Consider the following 19,738-nt stretch of genomic DNA (forward strand, 5'->3'; position numbering starts at 1 on the left):
ATTTTTTTCAAAATGTGTTCCATTATTTCACAATATCATTCTCATATTACATATCTGTGTCTTATTTATTCACATAGTTATTTATTTCATCTTGACCTATTTATTTATTTAATTTTGAACACTTTGGAGTTCCATAGGTAACTCTTTGCCATGAACTCTGTGCCGTTGTCTGACCTGATACACTTTACCTTCCCGAGTGGGGCTGTATCGGCCAAAAAGATTTCAGTTGCTTGCATTGTTTCACTTTTGTTTTTGAGAAAATATACAAATACTGCACCGGAAAAGTCATCGGTAAACAATAATGCATATCTGTGTCCATCTCGTGATTCTGGATCTATCGGCCCTGCTAGATCCGTATGTACCAGCTCGAGAGGTTTCTCAGCTCTCCTGTCAGGGTTTCTATTCCTAGTCTGGACAAATTTTCCCTGAATACACACCTCACAGTTCAAACTTTCTTTGTCAGTTTTCCCTTTGATTTTCATACCTTCAACCACATTTTGTAGCTTCAGAATGTCACTATGATTGCAATGTCCCAAAATTTCATGCCATGTCTGCATATCAAAACAATTATTACACTTATCATCTGTTGTGCTCATGGATGTGAAACTTTGTACCGTCTCTGTGTTGAAGGACGTTCCTTCCTTTCTTAAAGATGATAGTGGCTCCGTTCGTGGTGGCCGCTCTCACAGAGAAGATATTCTGTGGAAATGAGGGAATGCATAGGGCGTCTTTCAGTGTTGTTTTACACTGTCTCCCTCTGCTGTCAATCAAGCACACCTCTGCATCTCCTCTGCCTTCAGCCACTCCTTTACACCTGGTGCCATCAGCTAATTCCACACAGTGCGTTCCCGGCTGGAAGTCGTCATCAAATTTCTTGAACGCTGTTTTATCATTCAGGATGTGTGATGTTGCGCCAGTATCCACCATCAGGCCTTTGGTCCTGATGTCTTGTGGCTGTTGAGGTGCCGCGTAGTCATCGCTCATCCGGAAGACATAGGTGTCGTCGCTCTCTGCGTTGTCGCCCTCCTCCGAGGCTGTGCGTGCTTCATCATTCCGTTGTCGTCTCCTGCAAGTCGACTCTCGATGGGTGTTGCTCCTACAGTGACCGCACCACTGTCTGTAGTGGCATGCTCTGGCCTTGTGTCCCCGTTGGCCACACTTAAAACAGACTATGTCTGACATGTCTCTCCTGTGGTCATTAGCAGCTGCTGCGGGTCTCGTGCTGGGTTGCACTCTCGCCTTCATGATGTTATCCTCTTGTTCCATTAAGCGCATTTTCTCAGTGTCCTCATAGCTGCGGAGTTTCGTTTTAAATTCCGCAAACTTGATTTCTGATTCACTTTGCGTAATGTGAACGGAAAAAGGTTTAAATCTTTCTGGTAAACCTTTTAACACCATCGCTACAAGCAGACCATCACTAAGTGTCTCTCCAGCATTTCTCAGGGCTGTAATAAATGTCTCTGCGCGTATGATGTACTCCGTGACGCTCTCACTGCTTGCTTTCTTCAGAGAAGTCAGTTCGGTATAAAGGCTGATAATTCTTGGTTTACCTTTTCCTGCATAATAGTCTCTTAAAATTTTCAGTGCCTCGCGTCCATCATCGGCAGCTTCTCTCATCACGAGCGATAAACTCTTATCATCCAGGAACTGTATTAACTCTGCATAGGCCTGGGCATTTTTATCTTCGTCGTCCTCATCTTCGTCATCACTTTTCAATATTGTGTCTTTTAGACCTTGTAATCTAAGATGTCCCAAAAATTTTGTCTCCCACAGTTCATAATTCTTCTCATCTCCGTCAAAAACCAACCTTGCCCATCGGCCACTGGGTTCACCAGCACGCTTATTCATGGTGCTAACTTAGCACGCTAGTCCTCACCGAACACGCTGTACTTTGCGACTTTTCTGGTGGTAAACTTTCCCCTGGCGTAGCTTCAATGTTTTCCTGGGCCCATAACCTGTTAGCAGAGACGGGTCTTCCAGCAGAATCTGCATGAATATTGAAGATACTTATATTGTCTAGACGGAGGAATAATCACACGTGGGGCATCGGCTTTTCACCGGAACAACACTTAGTTTTTATTATTGAACTCTCGCGTGCACTCTGCAGCATAACAGGAAGCATCCTTTCAAAATAAAATCACAACAGATGACAACGAGGGCATACCTATTAACTAGCTCAACAAAATGCCTGAACCCGCAAAGTCCGCGCCCAAGAAGGGCTCTAAGAAAGCCGTGACCAAGACCGCCGGCAAGGGCGGCAAGAAGAAGAGAAAGACCAGGAAGGAGAGCTACGCCATCTACGTGTACAAGGTGCTGAAGCAGGTCCACCCCGACACCGGGATCTCCTCCAAGGCCATGAGCATCATGAACTCGTTTGTCAACGACATCTTCGAGCGCATCGCTGCCGAGGCCTCTCGCCTGGCCCACTACAACAAATGCTCCACCATCACGTCCAGGGAGATCCAGACCGTAGTGCGCCTGCTGCTCCCCGGTGAGCTGGCCAAGCACGCCGTGTCTGAGGGCACCAAGGCCGTCACCAAGTACACCAGCTCCAAGTAAACTGATCCTGCTGTCAGTCAACCCAACGGCTCTTTTCAGAGCCACCCACTCTGTCCTGAAGAGCATACGTTCTACCTTCAAACGTGCAGTTACTATGTTGCCAACTACTGCAATCGCGGAAATGCTTCTTTGTCACTAGGTGCTATTGATCCGCTACATTGACCCAGACTCAGGAAATGTCTTGTGTGTGTTGTGGAACGATGACAAAGTAACTACAAATACAACATTAATGCCACTTTATGTTTGACAGTCTTTCAGTGCATTTCAATGGCTCCCCTGTGGGCGGCGCCTCCGCTGCATTTCCTGCAGGACTGAGAGGAGGAGAGCCACCTCTGTCCCCAAAGCCACTCTGCTTTTTAACTCCAGCCCTTAAGACCATTTCCCACACCTGTAAACATGAACTACTCTACACTGAAAAAATGGGAATTGGCAGGCTTTTGAATTTGCACAAATGAATTTAGTTAATGCTACACAAACCTTTCATGTTTCTCTTATTTACATGATTAAATAAAGTACCATTTACTTGATTATAAACAATACTGAGACTACTCATTTTTCTTGCATTGATTTAAAGTGACTAAATTAGAATACTAAAACCATTGTAATCATATTTGACCACAACCGGAAATGATGCAATATATTCAAAGACAACAACTAAATATGATTGGATAATAAGACCTAGAGTCTTATCCAATAAGACAACAACATAATTTAAGGAGAGCGCAATTGACCTCCAGATTCTGGAAGACTGTTTAGCCACATGCAACCTTTGGCACTGAGTCAGGCATACTGAGAAGGTAAGTAATTTAAATACATTTGTTTTAGTTGGGTACATTTTCACAGAATTGTTGTAGTGCATGCTATATGAAAAGTAATCTGTAATGCATCTGCATGTTGTTTTTACAGTGCTAGCTAAAGTTGGTATTAGCTCTGTGGCTAAAGCTGAAAAATAGTAACAAATTGCACATAGTCGGGAGAAAGCAGCTGTTGTCAGTCAGATATGGAATTTATGCATGTGACAGAGAGCACTGACGTTTTTGATGGCTTAGCAAGTTAAAACGTCACTGAGAGAGCGCAATAGTGTTTGTGTTATTCGTGCTAGTTATGGCTACAGTGGCTAATTAGTCCGGCTGTAACCGTCAGAGTTTAAGAAGCTGGGAGCCCCACAGTGCCATACCTTAATTCTTGCTGCTGACACACACTCAAGTTATACTAAGGATCCTGCCACCTTAGACGTGGGTTTGAGAACCTGTACCCATAAATGCCAAATCATTTTTCCATTTAGTTGTTTTAGGTGAAGTGTAACTTACTTGACTATTCTATTGGTCACGCCCAAATAATACAGCAGATATCTACAAGGAGATAAGTTGGTTCAACAGAGTATGTCTTATTAAGTGATGTATTGTGAATTTTCCAACATCATCCTAACAAAAATTAGGACCCTCCCCCCCTTTTTTTTCTACTTTGTGTAGAACATATGTGAGCTGCTTCTCAAAACATTGTGGATAAATGAGAAAGATTGGTACTTAAAAGAAACCATTGATGCTCTTCTGGACTGGAATACTTTTTTTCAATTAAAATTAATTTTTTTTGTGATGGTGGAATTTTTACCTTTATGATTACAGAAGTCAAAACATCAGATGATGATAGCTTACCATCTAAACTCCCCACCTCTTGGCAAGTCTGAATTAGAGGTCTCAGCTGTATCGGCCTTTCTAGTGGATTTGCTTAAAGAGGAGATAGCTTAACTCATTAGGTACATACAGTATTCCCTGACATTCTAGAGGTTGACCTTGCACAGTGTGTGACATTAAAGGGCATAACTTATAGAAAGGGAATGGTACTGGCCCAAAGGGCGGGCAGCAGGTGGATTGCCAGAATACTGAAAAACCGTATCTGCATTGTACCACAGCATATTCTACATTGTCAGAGAGCTTGGTGGCTGGTACAGAGAGCACCACAGAGCGTTTGAGCTCAGCCCAGTATCCACAAGAATATTCACTCTCGCTTCACTCTGTGAACTCCTTGATACTTATCCATTGGTTGACTATGAGATTGGATCAGTCCACATTGTGACTTTAAAAAGGCATATAGAAATAAAAGGTGTTCATATAAGTGTAATAGGTTCAGTCGCATGTATTTCATTAGATAAATTCTTCTTCTTTTATGTCTGATCTTTATAACTTTGACTATTGGGTATGGATAGCTTCATGAAAACTAAACTGAAATGATTCTTTCTGAATGTCTGATATTTAATTCTTTTTTGCCTACAGAGTCCTATGGTCCTAAAGACTGTTTTGGCTGACGGAACCTGTCGAAGGCTCACTCTCTAATGGAGCGCCTGAATCAACTGAGGATCTCATCGTTGAAGTCAAGAGACAGTGTTGTCTTCAGGGCAGTTTCAGACTTCAGTTTATGGATTCCTTGTTTGGGAATGAGTTTCTTAACCTTACCTCAGTTTCAGAAGTAGCAGACAAGGGGACTCTTAAAGCTATTGACATGTCAAAGCCCACCACATGGACATAAAAAAGAGTAACAGAGTTGGTGAAACTCAAGATGGAAAATACTTTTTCATACAGAAGACATGAAGTTGTTCGTGATGCACCAATGGTGGAGGCTTTCATGGCAAGATGGCCTGCTCTATTTGATTTCCATGAGGTAAGGTTTGCCTCATACACGGTGTTCTTGTGGTATTAGCCTAAATGGTTAAGGCACAGTTGTTATTTGACAGCCCATTTCTTCAGCATGAGTGATTGCAGCCTTCTTCCAGGTATTAAACCTTTGAAGCTCATTCCTCTGTGCTCATGTTTTCAGATCAAGGCTGAGTTTAAGAGAATTGCCACCATCCCCCCTCAAACAAAGTTCGTGGCTCGGCTGGCTCTCCACTTGGACAAACTGGTGAAGTTGGTCAACAGAAGAGGAGAGCTTGGATTAATACTGAAAAGAATTGTTGCATAAATGGATAATGTAAGTGATAAAGCCTCAACATTCACTTAACATGATCCTCTTTGGATGAAACTTTATAATTGTGGAAGATTTCAAATGTTTTCCCATGATAAATTTGTATTTGTATTTTTACATCTGCTTGTTTTTTTTAACCTTCACTTTATCAACTTATTATTAATTGCCAGGAAACCTATTATTAATTTGTGTGCCTTTTACTTTAAAAACATTCATGTAAAGTACACTATTAAAACTTAAATGAAGGACAAGGGCTGAATGAAGATGCTAATTACATGAATTTCATTTCAGTGTGAAGAAGAGCAGGAGCACCAGCCCCCATCATGTACACTTTCTACAGAGGCACCATCGAGAGCATCCTGTCGAGCTGCATCACTGTGTGGTTTGGAGCCTGCAATGCGTCCTGTCATAGAACCCTCCAACGCATAGTGAGGGCTGCAGAGAGGATCATTGGTGTCTCTCTCCCCTCCCTCCAGGACATTTACAGCACCCGTCTCACTAAAAAAGCCCTTTGCATAGCGGCTGATCCCACGCACCCAATGCAAAGCTTCTTCAAGCTGCTGCCGTCAGGGAGGAGACTGCGGAGTCTCCAGGCCAGGACCAGCAGACTGAAGGACAGCTTCATCCATCAGGCTGTCAGGAAGCTTAACTCCCTCCCCTCTTCTCCTCCATGGTCTCACTGAACTCTGTCACACACACACACACACACACACACACACACACACACACACACACACACACACACACACTCCTCGTGCCTATGGTACGACAACTCTCTCTCTGACTGACTCACTGGCCTGCACCAGTTACCAGTCACTTTGTGGAGCATTGGACTGCCATTACCTCATAAGACTTTGTTGTTATACTATCTCTTACCGTACATTACTAAATCTCCATTTGCACTATTTGCCTATTTGCACTACTCTGCCTGGTTTACACTCAATGTCATTTACCCTTACCTGAATATTGTATATTGTATATTGCATAGCTTTCTTGTTAAATTGTATTGTATTTATTTAAATTTTTACTTTTTAATTATTTTATTTGCATTTTTTAATCACTCTCTTATATTTAAATGTTCATTTGCTATTTCATCTAGGGTTTGAGAGTAACGAAATTTCTATTCTCTGTATGTCCTGTACATGTGGCAGAATTGACAAATAAAGTTGACTTTGACTTGACTTTGACTTTGATGTTGATGCTGAGTGTGTCAAGGAAGTGTGTATCTACATGGGTGAAGACGCTGGCTTATCCAGGAGTATGTGGTATGTACTTGTCTTTTTTTTTCGGACTTTCCACAGTGTCATATTACTTACTTGGCATGAAATGACTAACATGGCTTCTTTTTTACAGGGCATGGAAGAACGTGCCATCAGTGAGACTGTTGAAGACACCACTGTTCAAATTTATCTTCTTAAAGAGCAAGATGAACAAGAGTTGTCCTTGCAGGCATCAGGGTGGTGAAGAATTTGGATAATGTAGCATTTGCTGTGATAATGCTATTTGGACTCATGGATGCATTAAACCTTGCCTACCCTGCTGACCTTCGCTACAACTTTGACGTTTTCTAGAAGATTTTCATGGAACTGGATGGAGCTAAACTCTCTAGAGTTCTTGCTTTCAAAAACCATCTGTTTCATTGAGAAGTCAAAGACTGCACTTCTGCAGTTCCTTGCAGTTTTTCATTTTGTGTTCATTTTTTTATTGCTTTCCCCTCATGTGACTGCAATGCAGGATGATTTTTCCTTTTGGTATCATGTTGTAAGAAATTTTTACTGACAATTTTTAGCAATATGTTCTAAGTCAACCTTAATGTCCTGCTTACATGTTTAAAATGAAGATTAAAATTCATGTAGGTGTTTTAGTTATGTAACAATGTCATTTAAGGCTCAACTTAGTTGAAATCTTGTATAGGTAAATACTTGTACAGAAGCTGAAACTGTTATCAAATAATACAGTTATATTTGTATAATTTTTGTTTATTCATAAAAGTGTGTTGCTTTTTTTTTCAGGTAGTCTTAATTTAATTTACATTTTTCAATTGTGTAATTAATACAAATGTTATATGTAAGAGATGACAGGATCATCTATAAGCACTTTCTTTTACTTGCTGCTAAGGTCAGTTTTTTGTGAAATATTTGCAAATATATTTTCTAACTTTTTTTTTTAGTTATTTCTGCAGGCTATCTTTAAAAATGTGTTAACAAGTTTACATGGATGTGATTTTGGACTTGTTCATGGCAGAATTGCTGCTTTCACTGCTGTTACAGTTTAATAAAGGTGAATTGTTCAGTAGCACTCAGTCTTTGCCTTTTTTGTCAATAATGATCAGTTAATATTTCAATTGAAAAAATTAAGTAGGATTTAAAGCCCTCACCCGCACTGCTCGCACTGGAACGGTTCGCAGCCGAGTGTGAAGCAGCGGGAATGAGAATCAGCACCTCCAAATCTGAGGCCATGGTTCTCAGCCGGAAAAGGGTGGAGTGCCCACTCCGGGTCGGGGATGAGTTCCTGCCCCAAGTAGAGGAGTTCAAGTATCTCGGGGTCTTGTTCGCGAGTGATGGGAGAAGGGAGCCGGAGATCGACAGACGGATTGGGGCTGCAGCTGCAGTAATGCAGACGCTGCACCGGTCCGTCGTGGTGAAGAGGGAGCTGAGTGTAAAAGCGAAGCTCTCAATTTACCGGTCGATCTACGTCCCTACCCTCACCTATGGCCACGAGCTGTGGGTAGTGACCGAAAGAACGAGATCGCGGATACAAGCGGCAGAAATGAGCTTCCTCCGAAGGGTGGCTGGCCTCTCCCTTAGAGATAGGGTGAGAAGTTCGGCCATCCGGGAGGGGCTCAGAGTAGAGCAGCTGCTGCTCCGCATCGAAAGGAGCCAGCTGAGGTGGTTCGGGCATCTGATAAGGATGCCCCCTGGGCGCCTCCTGGGTGAGGTGTTCCAGGCATGTCCCGGGAGGAGGCCCCGGGGAAGACCCAGGACACGCTGGAGAGATTATATCTCTCGGCTGGCCTGGGAACGCCTTGGTATTCCCCCGGATAAGCTGGAGGAGGTGGCTGGGGAGAGGGAGGTCTGGGCCTCTTTGCTTAGGCTGCTGCCCCCGCGACCCGGCCCCGGATAAAGCGGATGAAGATGGATGGATGGATGGATTTAAAGCCATAATTTGTGTTGCAGGAACATAATTGCAATGTGTTTACATTACATAATATCATTGCATACCACTGGCGAATAAAAATAAGTTGGTGTTAAACATTAAAATATATTGACATTATACAATACATTGATATTATGATAACAGATTAATATTAGTACATCAAACATGATTTTTTAAAGTAATCTGATGTAAATAAAATACTTTGATTTGACAAGCATTAATTACTTGAGGGAAAGTGGAAAATTAAATCAGTCATACTTATTCATATTATGTGGGACCGATGTACACAATAAAATCAAGTAAATTGAAAGAACTTTTTTTTTCAGTGTACGCTCTTTTTGTGCTGCCACTTTATTCACTTTTAGTCACTTAGTTATTTATTCACCTATTCAGTCACTTTAATTTTAAAACTGTATATGCTGTGTATTTATTATCTCATTCTTATTGCCTGTTTATGCCCTGTCCTTGTCTTCAACGTCATGCTGCTCCATTGTATCTTATTTTCCCCTTGGGGATAAGGGCTGTGTGTGTGTGTGTGTGTGTGTGTGTGTGTGTGTGTGTTATAATATAATACAAAGAAAATTCCAAAAAAACCCCAAGTTGAAAACAGTACTTTTTCCACAAAATACCTGAACACAAGTGTTGCTCTGGCCAGTTAACTCATTTTGACAGTTTCTTTACTGTGTGTAAAATGGAAGTGTTTGGGTGGTTTTTTTTCTTTTTTTTCTGATATCCAAAGTTAAGTTTGTCATTTCACAAAAAATTTGCATAGCAGAATCCAAAGAAGCAGTAAACTTAAAATTTAGTATCAATTTGTCTGTATCGTTCTGATCTGGGGTTGCGCCGTTTTTCTTATGTTGTACATTTGCACTTTATGTGGTCCTGTGTTGATTGTCCTATGTAGCACCACGGAAGAACGCTGACTTGCTTCACTGTGTACTGTAGCACTGCACATGGTTGAAATCACAAAGCCACTTGACTTTATGTGCTCGTTAACACTATAATCACACAACTAGACTAACAACTATGATAAAGGCGTGGTTTGTTTGGCCTGTTAGAGGGCAAACATTAGCTACCCTAGATGTCCAAATGGATACTAGGAAAGGTATGAATTACTACCATTAATATATATTTTTATATTAAGTTATTATTAATATGTTTTTGTATTTATTATTATAAGAAAAGGAGTCCAATGTGTTTTCTCTTCCCCCACTTGTGGTACCCCTGGATGGAAGGCATCTTTACCATTTGCCTATACTGCCTATCCCACAGGCAGGCTCTGCTGTGTCCTACGCATCCAGCTTTCCTAGCGATGCTCAAAGAGGAATTTCCGTCAAAGCTATCTTCAATCTAATTCATAATTTGTTGGCTCCGTAGCCACCTTTCTATATGCCTTTAGATAGTACAACTATTGTAGCAAGTGCTGTGAATAAGATATATCTATCTGCTTAGCACTTTTATCTTTTATGTTTAGTTAAGTGTTGTCTTACAGTGTGTTTTGCACTAAGTACCGAAGCAATTTCCTAATGTTGTAAACCTGCTCAACATTAGGAAATAAAACCCATTCTGATTCTGATTCAGAGGTGAACTTTGGTCATCTCAGTCTCTCACTAAATGCTCTTCTGTGACTGGTCAAGCACACGATGGGAGAGTGGGAGGTATTGTGCAGCATTTTACTTATCTTGGACAACAATCTGTGGTTACATTTTTTTAGTGGGTGGAAGAATAATAGAATCCTCCAGAAAAAGGAGCACAGATATACTGGGCATAATTAAATGCACTGTACTAGATTAGACTGAGGTCGCTATCCAGGACATAAGATAAGCTTTATTAGTTTATTAGTCCCTTTATTAAATGCCAAAAAATAAGAGCAATATTACTCTGATTAAATAAATGAAATAGATATAAAAATACGTTTGACTAGTAGCGACAAAAAGAGAATGTTTAATAGTGAGATGTTGGATGGTTTTTGATTGATTGATTGATTGATTGATTGATTGATTGAATGCTTTATTGGCCATATGCAGGTTGCCCCGCAGAGAAATAGGACCCCCCCCCCCCCCCCCCCGACTTACACACACAACAAAGACATCACATGGGAATACAGTCGGAGATCGGCAGCGTTGCAGAGAAAACACTGAAAAATTACACAACAATGGGAAAAAGTACAAGAGGAAAAAAAGAGACCTCTTCACACGCTGGGCACCTATGGGAGGACAGCATGAGAACAGGAAACAAAAAAAACTCCTCTGCACAGAGAGCACATTAATGTCCACATCACAACATTAGAGCACGTGACTAGCCACAGGGGTGGATAGGGGGGTGGGAGGTAATCCGAAGGAACACAGCAGTCGTCCTACACAGCGCTACCATTTCAGCGCGGCACGCAGACCCGCCGTCTTCCCCCGCAGGAAACAAGCATCGAAGGCGTTTGGAAAGGGAGGGGGATGAGTGCGTGCTTATCAGTGTAAGTGTATGTGTGTGCGTGTCCATAGTTCAGCTGAGACAGTGTCCTTCGCCCTATCAGGCTAAGTAAACAGTCTTCCAGCCAACCCAGGTGGCCTTGCATGGGATGGGAAGAATAGTCATCACACAGTCGTTATCAGGGAGTTGTTTTGGTGGGCTCCAGCCTTGGGCCTGAGCAGCTGGCGCCGTGGTGTCCATATGTTGAATATTGTTGATTTCTCCTTTATGCGAGCAGCGAATTTAGCACTCTGACACTGGTCTCTCGATCTCCCGTTGGAGAGCCGCGAGCCTCCCCATGATGGTATCAAACTTCTGTTCCGTGGTGTTGTCATTCTTTTGATTCTGAGACCTCACTGCAGTGAGCCGTTCTGCGATGTGTTCCAACTTTCGCTCAAGGGTGTCATTGTGAGCAGGCCCCTCTCTGATGTATCCCATCATACGCTCAATGGTGTTCGTTTGAGTCTTCACGGCAGCTGTAAGCGTCTCCAAGGTGTTAACCATGCTGCGTTCGTTGTGAGAGGTCGCGCCTCGTCCCGTCGCTTCAATTCCAGCGGTCAGCCTTGGGGGGGTTTGAACAGCTGGTTCCGCTCTCTTATTTCTCCGATAGGTCAGGGCCAAGCCAGCTCCGATCAGCAAGAACCCTGTTATCATGGTTCCGAATAGGTAGATGTCTTCAGCGTCCTCGATAGACAGTCCCGCCAGGCACAAGATCCTCCAGGTCTGCCACCTATCCATCGTGTATCCGGCAGGGAAAGTCCCTCCAGGGCACTCAGGCTCTCCCGAGCCCAGACTTCTCGTTGAGAAGAGGGTGTCAATAGCATTCAGAGACCAGTTGATCAAATCCATAATTCTCTTTTAGGTTTTAGAGAACGACAGTGAGAGACTGTTCCAGGGAAAGTAATGCACACGAGACAAGACAAGGACACAAGAGGCTAAGCAGGGAAGATAAGGGGAAGGAGGAGAGGAGAAAAGTGCGACCGCCTTCACCAAGAGCCAAGTATTAGCAGGTATTGAGTATTGCACATTGAGATACTTAGTGATCAGTTGGTGGATGTGTGTATTCACGTGTTCATTCGCTGTTGTTGTTTATAGTAGAGTCGGTAACTGTAGCTGGAAGGAAACGGACTGATGCAGACTAAGAGATCAGGGCCAAAGTGTGGAAGTGAGCTGCCGTAAGGTGACTAACTAATGGTGATTTCTGATATACAACAACGTGAGTGAAACTCGAGGCCGCTGTGCTTTGGTTAGAAGTGAGCAGCTCTCACAGAAGTCTCGCTGCACCGTGGGCGTCCAGCTGCATCGGTGTGTTTGCTGGGAGTTCGCGGCGTCACTTTGTCCCACAGCTGCGCTCACCAGATGCTGCTTTTAAGTCAGAGTGCGCGAACGAACATGTGTCTGAGCTGGAAAAGGGCTTTTCACGGAGCTGTGCTGCGGCTCCTTTGTTTTAGGAAAGAAAAGAGCGCAAAAAGCCGCCGAGCAGTGCTGAGCTCCGCACTGAGTCGCTGAGCTTTGGAGGCTCCACAAAGCAAGAGCAGAGAGCACCAGAGCCCGACACGAGTCCGCTGTGGACTGCTCCACTGTCGGCCTGCAGTGCTGCTCACACACTCACTTTGAGCTCTTTGATCCCGAGACACGAAACACAAACTGAAGCATTGCGTGGCGCACGCGAGAGTGGCGCGCGCTACATTCACTCTCCACGGTTCTCATGGTGCGTTTAAGTGCAGTGTGACGCTTCCGAGTTGCCATCACTGCACCGTGACTCGATCAGAAGGAAAGAGGAAAATGTCAGAGGAAGCACCCGCACCTGCTGCTGCCGCCGCCCCGGCCAAGGCGGCCAAGAAGAAGACGACGGCTTCCAAGCCGAAGAAGGTGGGCCCCAGCGTGGGCGAGTTGATTGTGAAAGCCATGGCCGCTTCCAAGGAGCGCAGCGGCGTGTCCACAGTCGCTCTCAAGAAGGCTCTGGCTGCCGGAGGCTACGATGTGGACAAGAACAAGGCCCGCGTCAAGACCGCCATCAAGAGCCTGGTGGCCAAGGGCACTCTGGTGCAGACCAAGGGCACCGGGGCCTCCGGATCCTTCAAGATGAACAAGAAGGCTACCGAGAGCAAAGCCAAGAAGCCCGCAAAGAAAGCCGCTCCCAAAGCCAAGAAGCCCGCCGCTGCCAAAGCCAAGAAGCCGGCAGCAGCCGCTAAAAAGTCCCCCAAGAAGCCAGCGGCAGCCAAGAAGCCCGCAGCCGCTAAGAAGTCCCCCAAGAAGGCCAAGAAGCCCGCTGTGGCGGCCAAGAAGCCCACCAAGAGCCCCAAGAAGGTCACCAAGAAGCCTCCCGCAGCCAAGAAAGCCCCCGCCAAGAAGGCCGCCAAACCCAAAGCCAAGAAGGCGGCCACGCATAATAGCATTATTGTCAAAGCAAGATAAGATACTTTTTGGGTTTGTTTTTTTCTCATAACACTTGCAGCTTGTATTACTATCATGGCTCACATTTCACAATCAGAAACAGTTTTATTGCCAAATTGGGGGGGGGGGGGGGGGGGGGGGGGGTTATGACATTAGGAAATTGCTGCCATACTTGGTGCAAAACAACCCTTAAAAATTAAAAGTGCTCAGGAGGTGTGTGTGTGTGTGTGTGTGTGTGTGTGTGTGTGTGTGTGTGTGTGTGTGTGTGTGTGTGTGTGTGTGTGTGTGTGTACATGTGCGCAGGTGATGATCAGCGCCACAATGGAACAGATGCAGAGAACACAGTATAGGGTCACGTGTTTGTGGTGGGAACAGTCATATGTACACGAGTGCTGTGTCTTCAGAAATCTACAACTATGTTTACAGTCACACCTTCATAGTCAATACATCAAACCACTTCTTATCTCTTACTATGAAGCATTATAATACAAGAAACCTTTAAAAGTCATCACCTACATCTTTTTTTTTTTAATAAACAACAAATATGACTGGAAATAAATTAATAGATGCATGTTATTATCATCTATGTATGGAATATTTTTCCCTTCTATTTTTATTTCTAAACAGCTGTTTTAGTGGAAACACACTGTATATTTTAAGAATACCGAGCCAATATAATCAAATTAAATGCTCCACTCTACAACCCGACCTGACTAAATCTAGGCCAGTTGAACTGATATTAGGTGATTTCAAGCACACACTTTACTCCAAGCTGAACCCATGCAGCTATTTGTTGTTGCATGTATTTATTTCATGACTAATGTCATGACCATTTTGATTAATGCACATTTCAACAAATGGGCTTCCTTGGCGTTAAGGATGCGGGGGAATTCCCATTATTTCAAAATATAGACACAAAAACCTAAGCCTAGACGGAAGTGACTTTCCAAAATTTCCCAAATTCAGCAGCAGCGCTGAACACGTCGCAAATGGCTCCACATTTTCCTCCCTCTGCACCTGGATAGTTCCTGCAGCACCAGAGTACGTCCACCACACGTCCCCCTCCCCCTCTTCTGTGTTATGGCTTTTGCGTTTGACAAAGTTTGTGGTCTTGCCTCATGTGTCATGAACAATGTTCCCTCTAAGCTGCGCGCATGCGTAATTGCGCACTGCTGGCACGGTCTCTGCGCACAGAAAATCTGCGTTGCGCACAAAAAAAATCTAACCTGAATTGAAATTAAAATTAAAACTTTAACAATTCTGTTTTGCAGTGTTAGTCAGTAAGTGACTGGCTGCTCCCGTATGGGATTAGAACAATGCCACCTTATCCCATAGTCCAGCCGATAATGTGATTCACATTCGTATATACGCAGCTAATCAACGTTGTTGACAGGCTATGACAGCGTCCTTATGTGCTGACACCGGTGTTTTAGCTAGCAAAGCGGCGTGGCTGATGTGGAGTGAAGCCACGGTCATGACAACATGTACAATCTTTGGAGATGTGAGCAGGACAGACGGAACAATTGGTGGAAAAAGTGTGGACTTTATACCAGTTTTTAAATTGTGTTGATCGGCCACATAAAACCAGTTATGATAAAATATCTGCAATGTTTGGTTTTCTTCCTGAATACTGTCGTTGTTTATATTTACTGCGGGAAGAAACGGTAAAAACGGCGTTTTATAAGGAAAACACTCGAAAGCCTGTGAGCAAAAACAAAACACCCCCCCCCCCCCCCCTTTCCTATTGGTCAAAAAATGTACCGTGTCAACCAATGAAAAAATGATATGGCAACAGTTGTTTAGGAAGGGGAAAAGTTTTAGGAATGTTTTGAGATGTGAGAGATTTGCGATGTTTAGCGCAAATCTTGTGTAGTGTGTAGTGTAGTCAATAGTTTTGTTGTGTGTGTCAGAACAACGAGGCGACTGCTGAATGTTACAGGTGTTACAGCAGTGATACATCTGCTGCTGTCAGGCCTGCAGGTATCAGGCTGTTGTTCTCCTTCATCTCATAGTGGACAGAAATTATTTTTTGGAGTGGCACAAATAATTTGTGTGGATTCAGATTTGATGCAGAACAGCTGATTGTTCTGTAGAAAGTTTGAAATGTTTATTTTAAAAAAACGCCTTGGCTGCATTTTTAGATAAACAGCTGCAAAAAAATTTGCAAATCTCAGTTACTTTTTTGAAGAAGTAACTATATAATTAATTGCCCAACATTGGTCATTGTATGCTGTATTTTGCAGACAGAGAGTTACAGGACTCTCTCCCAGACCACAGACTCATAATACAAGTCAGAGCTTTATATTAAAAAAACAAAAAGTTGTGTTTTCAAAGTTGGAGTTCAAGTAATTTTTACTTCCAATTGTGTTAGCATACTACACAGGTCATGAACAAGATTTTTTTTTAATTTTCATTGTAAGTGGGGCTAAAGCACTTAATTAAAAGTAGTCTAACATAAATGTAAATGCTGTAATTTGATTACTTTATTAAACCATGTAACTTGGATGGATTTGATGCCTGCGTGACCACAGTGCACACGTCTGCTGTTGCTCACAGTGGTCCAAGTGTCCGCTCAGGGAGTTTGTGTGTTCGCTCAGACACATGAAAAATTAGAGGGAACATTGGTCATGAACCACGTCGTGTCTGTTTCCACGAGCTTAGGATCTGCTTTTAATGTCAACCATGATGCATTTCTACGGCCGTAGTTAGCATGTCAGTAATGAGTAGCTCCGAATTGTTAAGACCGTAAAAATGTGATGTAGTCAGTTGTGTTGAACGTGATCTTTTGACCTGAGCAAGTTTGTTAGAATAAAGTGACAGATTTCTGAAAGATACAAGCTAACAGAGGTCAAAAAGGCACGGGCATCGGTCACGCTGCGAGAGAGACTGCAAGTGGTTTTGATCCAAGAAGAAGTGTTCAGTATTACATGAGTTGCTGAAAAGAAATATTTTCTGGAATCATTTTGAAAGAGTAATAAGAGGTAAGTAACTAAAAGGTAATGATTATACATACACTGTTTAACTCCTCTCTGGTGGGGAGAGGGAGGGGAAACAGGAGGACAAAGGAGGGAACAACTAAGCTGTAGTGCCTCTTCACCTCACTGTACAATACCTTTTGTGCAATACTTTTGTAAATAGTCAACGGTGCAATAGACTCAATACTTGAAATGTGCAATTCACTTGTATTTTTATTTTTATTCCTATTTATTCTATTTATCCCCTTCGTATATTTTATTTATATTGTCTCTGTATTTATATATATGTGTGTGTGTATAACTCTGTAACTTCTGTCGGTGCTGTGCTTTTTTGGAAATCGAATTTCCCAGAGGAACCCACCCGAGGGATTAATAAAGTTCTATCTTATCTTATCTTACACACACACGGAAGTCGGCGAGAATAAGGTAATACTACATTTCCATATACACAAGGATGTTTGCTCAGAAAGAAGTGTGTGGCTCTGAAAAGAGCCTTTGTTTATTTGTTTCGTGCGTGAAGCAGAGGCTTTGGCATTTACTTGGCCTTGACAGGCTTCTCGGTCTTCTTGGGCAGCAGCACGGCCTGGATGTTGGGCAGCACACCACCCTGGGCGATGGTGACTCCGCCAAGGAGCTTGTTGAGCTCCTCGTCGTTGCGCACAGCCAGCTGCAGGTGACGTGGGATGATACGAGTCTTCTTGTTGTCGCGGGCTGCGTTGCCAGCCAGCTCGAGGATCTCAGCGGTCAGGTACTCGAGCACAGCTGCCAGGTAGACGGGGACGCCGGCACCCACGCGCTGCGCATAGTTGCCTTTGCGCAGCAGTCTGTGGACACGACCCACGTGGAACTGGAGCCCGGCACGGGATGAACGGGTCTTAGCCTTAGCTCTGGCTTTGTCTCCGGTTTTGCTTTTTTTTTTTTTTTTTTCCTCATGGATTTTATTATAAAAAGAAATGCAGTTACGTTTCTCATGTTTCCTGTAAAGACTGAATTTGAAAGGTTTGAAAGTATTTGTTGGTATTTGAGTCGCCGAGCAGCTGAATAGGGGAATAATGTTGACGCGCCCGCTGTTTAAAACGTTAGTCAAAGTTCCAAGTTAAAACTCCTTTATTTGTTATCAAATCCTTAAAATCCGTAGAAAAACAGTGATCAAAAACATTCCAAGCTTGAGCGGTCAGCAAAAGTCGACTTCCCCCATCACCCACTCATTCACAAAATTTCCCTCGGGCCGTGAACAGGTGATATAGCAATCACTATTACAGACACCACGTGACCCAAAGCTACGCCTATCCATAACATTCCGGCCCCTAATTATTACATTTTTACAGTAATAATTACACATCCAACACCACAACTCACAACACACACTTCATCATATCACAGACACCCAGTGAGACAACATAACATACTCAAAAAGTCCACCAAAGTTATTTTCTCATGTCTTCTCTTCTGTCTGCACATGGTCAGTCAGTCATAGGCCAGAGGTTACCAGCACTTAGCCTAAATATAGTCAGTCTGTAATGTACATCTCATAACATTAAAGTCAATTCAAAGTTAGTTATGTCACACTGTGTCAAAATGTCATAATCATGGGTCAGAAGTCTCCTGAAGAAGGCATATCTTTGTGATGGGTCTGCACACATGGCTGGTTGGGGTCTTAATCCAGACCTGACGCACAAGCCCCTTTTCATCTGGTGCAGCTCCGGTGACTCTCCCAACGATCCAGGAACCACGAGGTGCAGAATCATCCACTATAAGGACCACATCTCCGGGAACGAAGTTGCGTTTAATCCTTCCCCATTTCTGGCGCTCTAATTCTGTGACTGGGACTCTCTTTGCATATCCTCTAGATATAAGATCTGTCATGAAGGCAGTGTAGTCTTTGTGAAAGTCTTTATCTCTGATGAACCTTTTCTTCAAACCTAAGGCTCGTTGCTCAATTGCACGGTTGTCAGGCATTCTTATGTCTCGGTCTTTTAGTGGCAGGGCAATGCTGTAGTGCCAATCCCCCAAAGTCACCGTCTTGCTGGCCAATTCCAGGAACTTCAAGTCTTCCTTTGACAGCCCCATCTGTTCATCATTGCTGCTCTCAGGAAAATCCATCTTGAACTGCTGTTTCCATAGCTTGTCCAGTATGACAGCAGAAACTCTGTTGGCGGTAACTGTTGCCAAACATCCTGGCCTTCCACAGCATTCTCGATTAAGTGGCCCATTCACAGTCCAGCCGAGCACAGTCCTAATGGCAAAGGGTCCATCACCTACACTCCGGATGACCTCCAAAGGTTCTAGAGCTCTGGGCATATTCATGCCAATCAAAAGCTCAACATTGGCCTTAATTTCTGGCAAATGAACGTGCTTCAAATGTGGCCAGTCATCCAGGTCCTGTTGATTTGGGATGTTACCAGTATCTACAGGCATTTTATGCTGAGTGAAGAGGTTAGGCATATCACAGTACATGTCACTGTCCAATCCAGCAACTTCAAGTTCAGGTACAATGAAACTGTCCACCACTTTCTCCTGTCCCATGGTGCGCAGGAGAATCTTTGTCTTCCTCCCAGCAATATTCAGCTTGTCCATAAGACCCACTGTACAAAAGGATGCTGAACTCCCATGGTCCAGAAAGGCATACGTTTCCACTATTCTTTGACCTCTCTTTGATTTTACTTTAACTGGCACAATGGCAAGCTTACAGTCCTGTTCACCAGCCCCAGTAAGACCACTAGTCTGGATCGTAACAGGAATGTTATCTGCCTCATTATTAGGTTTGACTTCATTCTTCTCTTTGTGGTGGATATGGAGTATACTTGCATGTCGGAGGCCACAGATTTTACATGAAAGGCGTTTTCTGCATTCTTTGCTTATGTGCCCAGTACACAAACAGCCAAAACAGATGCTGTTCTTTTTAAGAAAAGAAATCTTCTCATCATGAGGTTTCTTATCAAGCAGAGCACATGACTCCAGTGTGTGTCCGCCTTTGCAGAAAAAACAAGCCTTCACAGTGCTGTGACGATCCTGAGCCTCTATCTGATTCTGTCTCTCGACGTCAGAGACTGTTGTGGCGAAGCTACTTCCTTTAGCTTTTAGATGTGGAGAACATTTCCCTCCATTGCTGCCCTTGGCTGCTAGATGTGTTGCTGGAACGTCACATAGATTTCCAAAGATGGGATCTGTTACAATTTTAACTTGACGCTCAAGGAAGGAAACAATGTCAATGAATGCGGCTCTGC

At 43.4% G+C, this 19,738-nt stretch overlaps 2 protein-coding genes and 1 pseudogene across 2 annotated transcripts; 2 read left to right on the plus strand and 1 right to left on the minus strand.

The window, feature by feature from the left end:
* Positions 1–2,184: 2,184 nt before the first annotated feature.
* On the plus strand, positions 2,185–2,952 carry LOC147327054 (histone H2B 1/2-like). Its single transcript, XM_086297462.1, has one exon. The coding sequence runs from the start codon at positions 2,185–2,187 to the stop codon at positions 2,557–2,559; it is 375 nt and encodes a 124-aa protein (XP_086153588.1). The 3' UTR covers positions 2,560–2,952.
* Positions 2,953–11,382: 8,430 nt separating this feature from the next.
* Positions 11,383–12,021, minus strand: LOC147327055 (uncharacterized). Its single transcript, XM_086297463.1, has one exon. The coding sequence runs from the start codon at positions 11,986–11,988 to the stop codon at positions 11,383–11,385; it is 606 nt and encodes a 201-aa protein (XP_086153589.1). The 5' UTR covers positions 11,989–12,021.
* A 903-nt stretch (positions 12,022–12,924) lies between these two features.
* Positions 12,925–13,557, plus strand: LOC147327056 (histone H1.4 pseudogene; annotated as a pseudogene).
* The last annotated feature ends 6,181 nt before the right edge of the window (positions 13,558–19,738 follow it).

The sequence above is a fragment of the Aulonocara sp. 'chitande type north' Nkhata Bay genome, linkage group LG6, assembly GCF_057382095.1.
Source record: "Aulonocara sp. 'chitande type north' Nkhata Bay isolate Kocher_YH1m ecotype deep benthic linkage group LG6, A_spYH_male_GT1.1, whole genome shotgun sequence".
Lineage (NCBI taxonomy): Eukaryota > Metazoa > Chordata > Actinopteri > Cichliformes > Cichlidae > Aulonocara > Aulonocara sp. 'chitande type north' Nkhata Bay.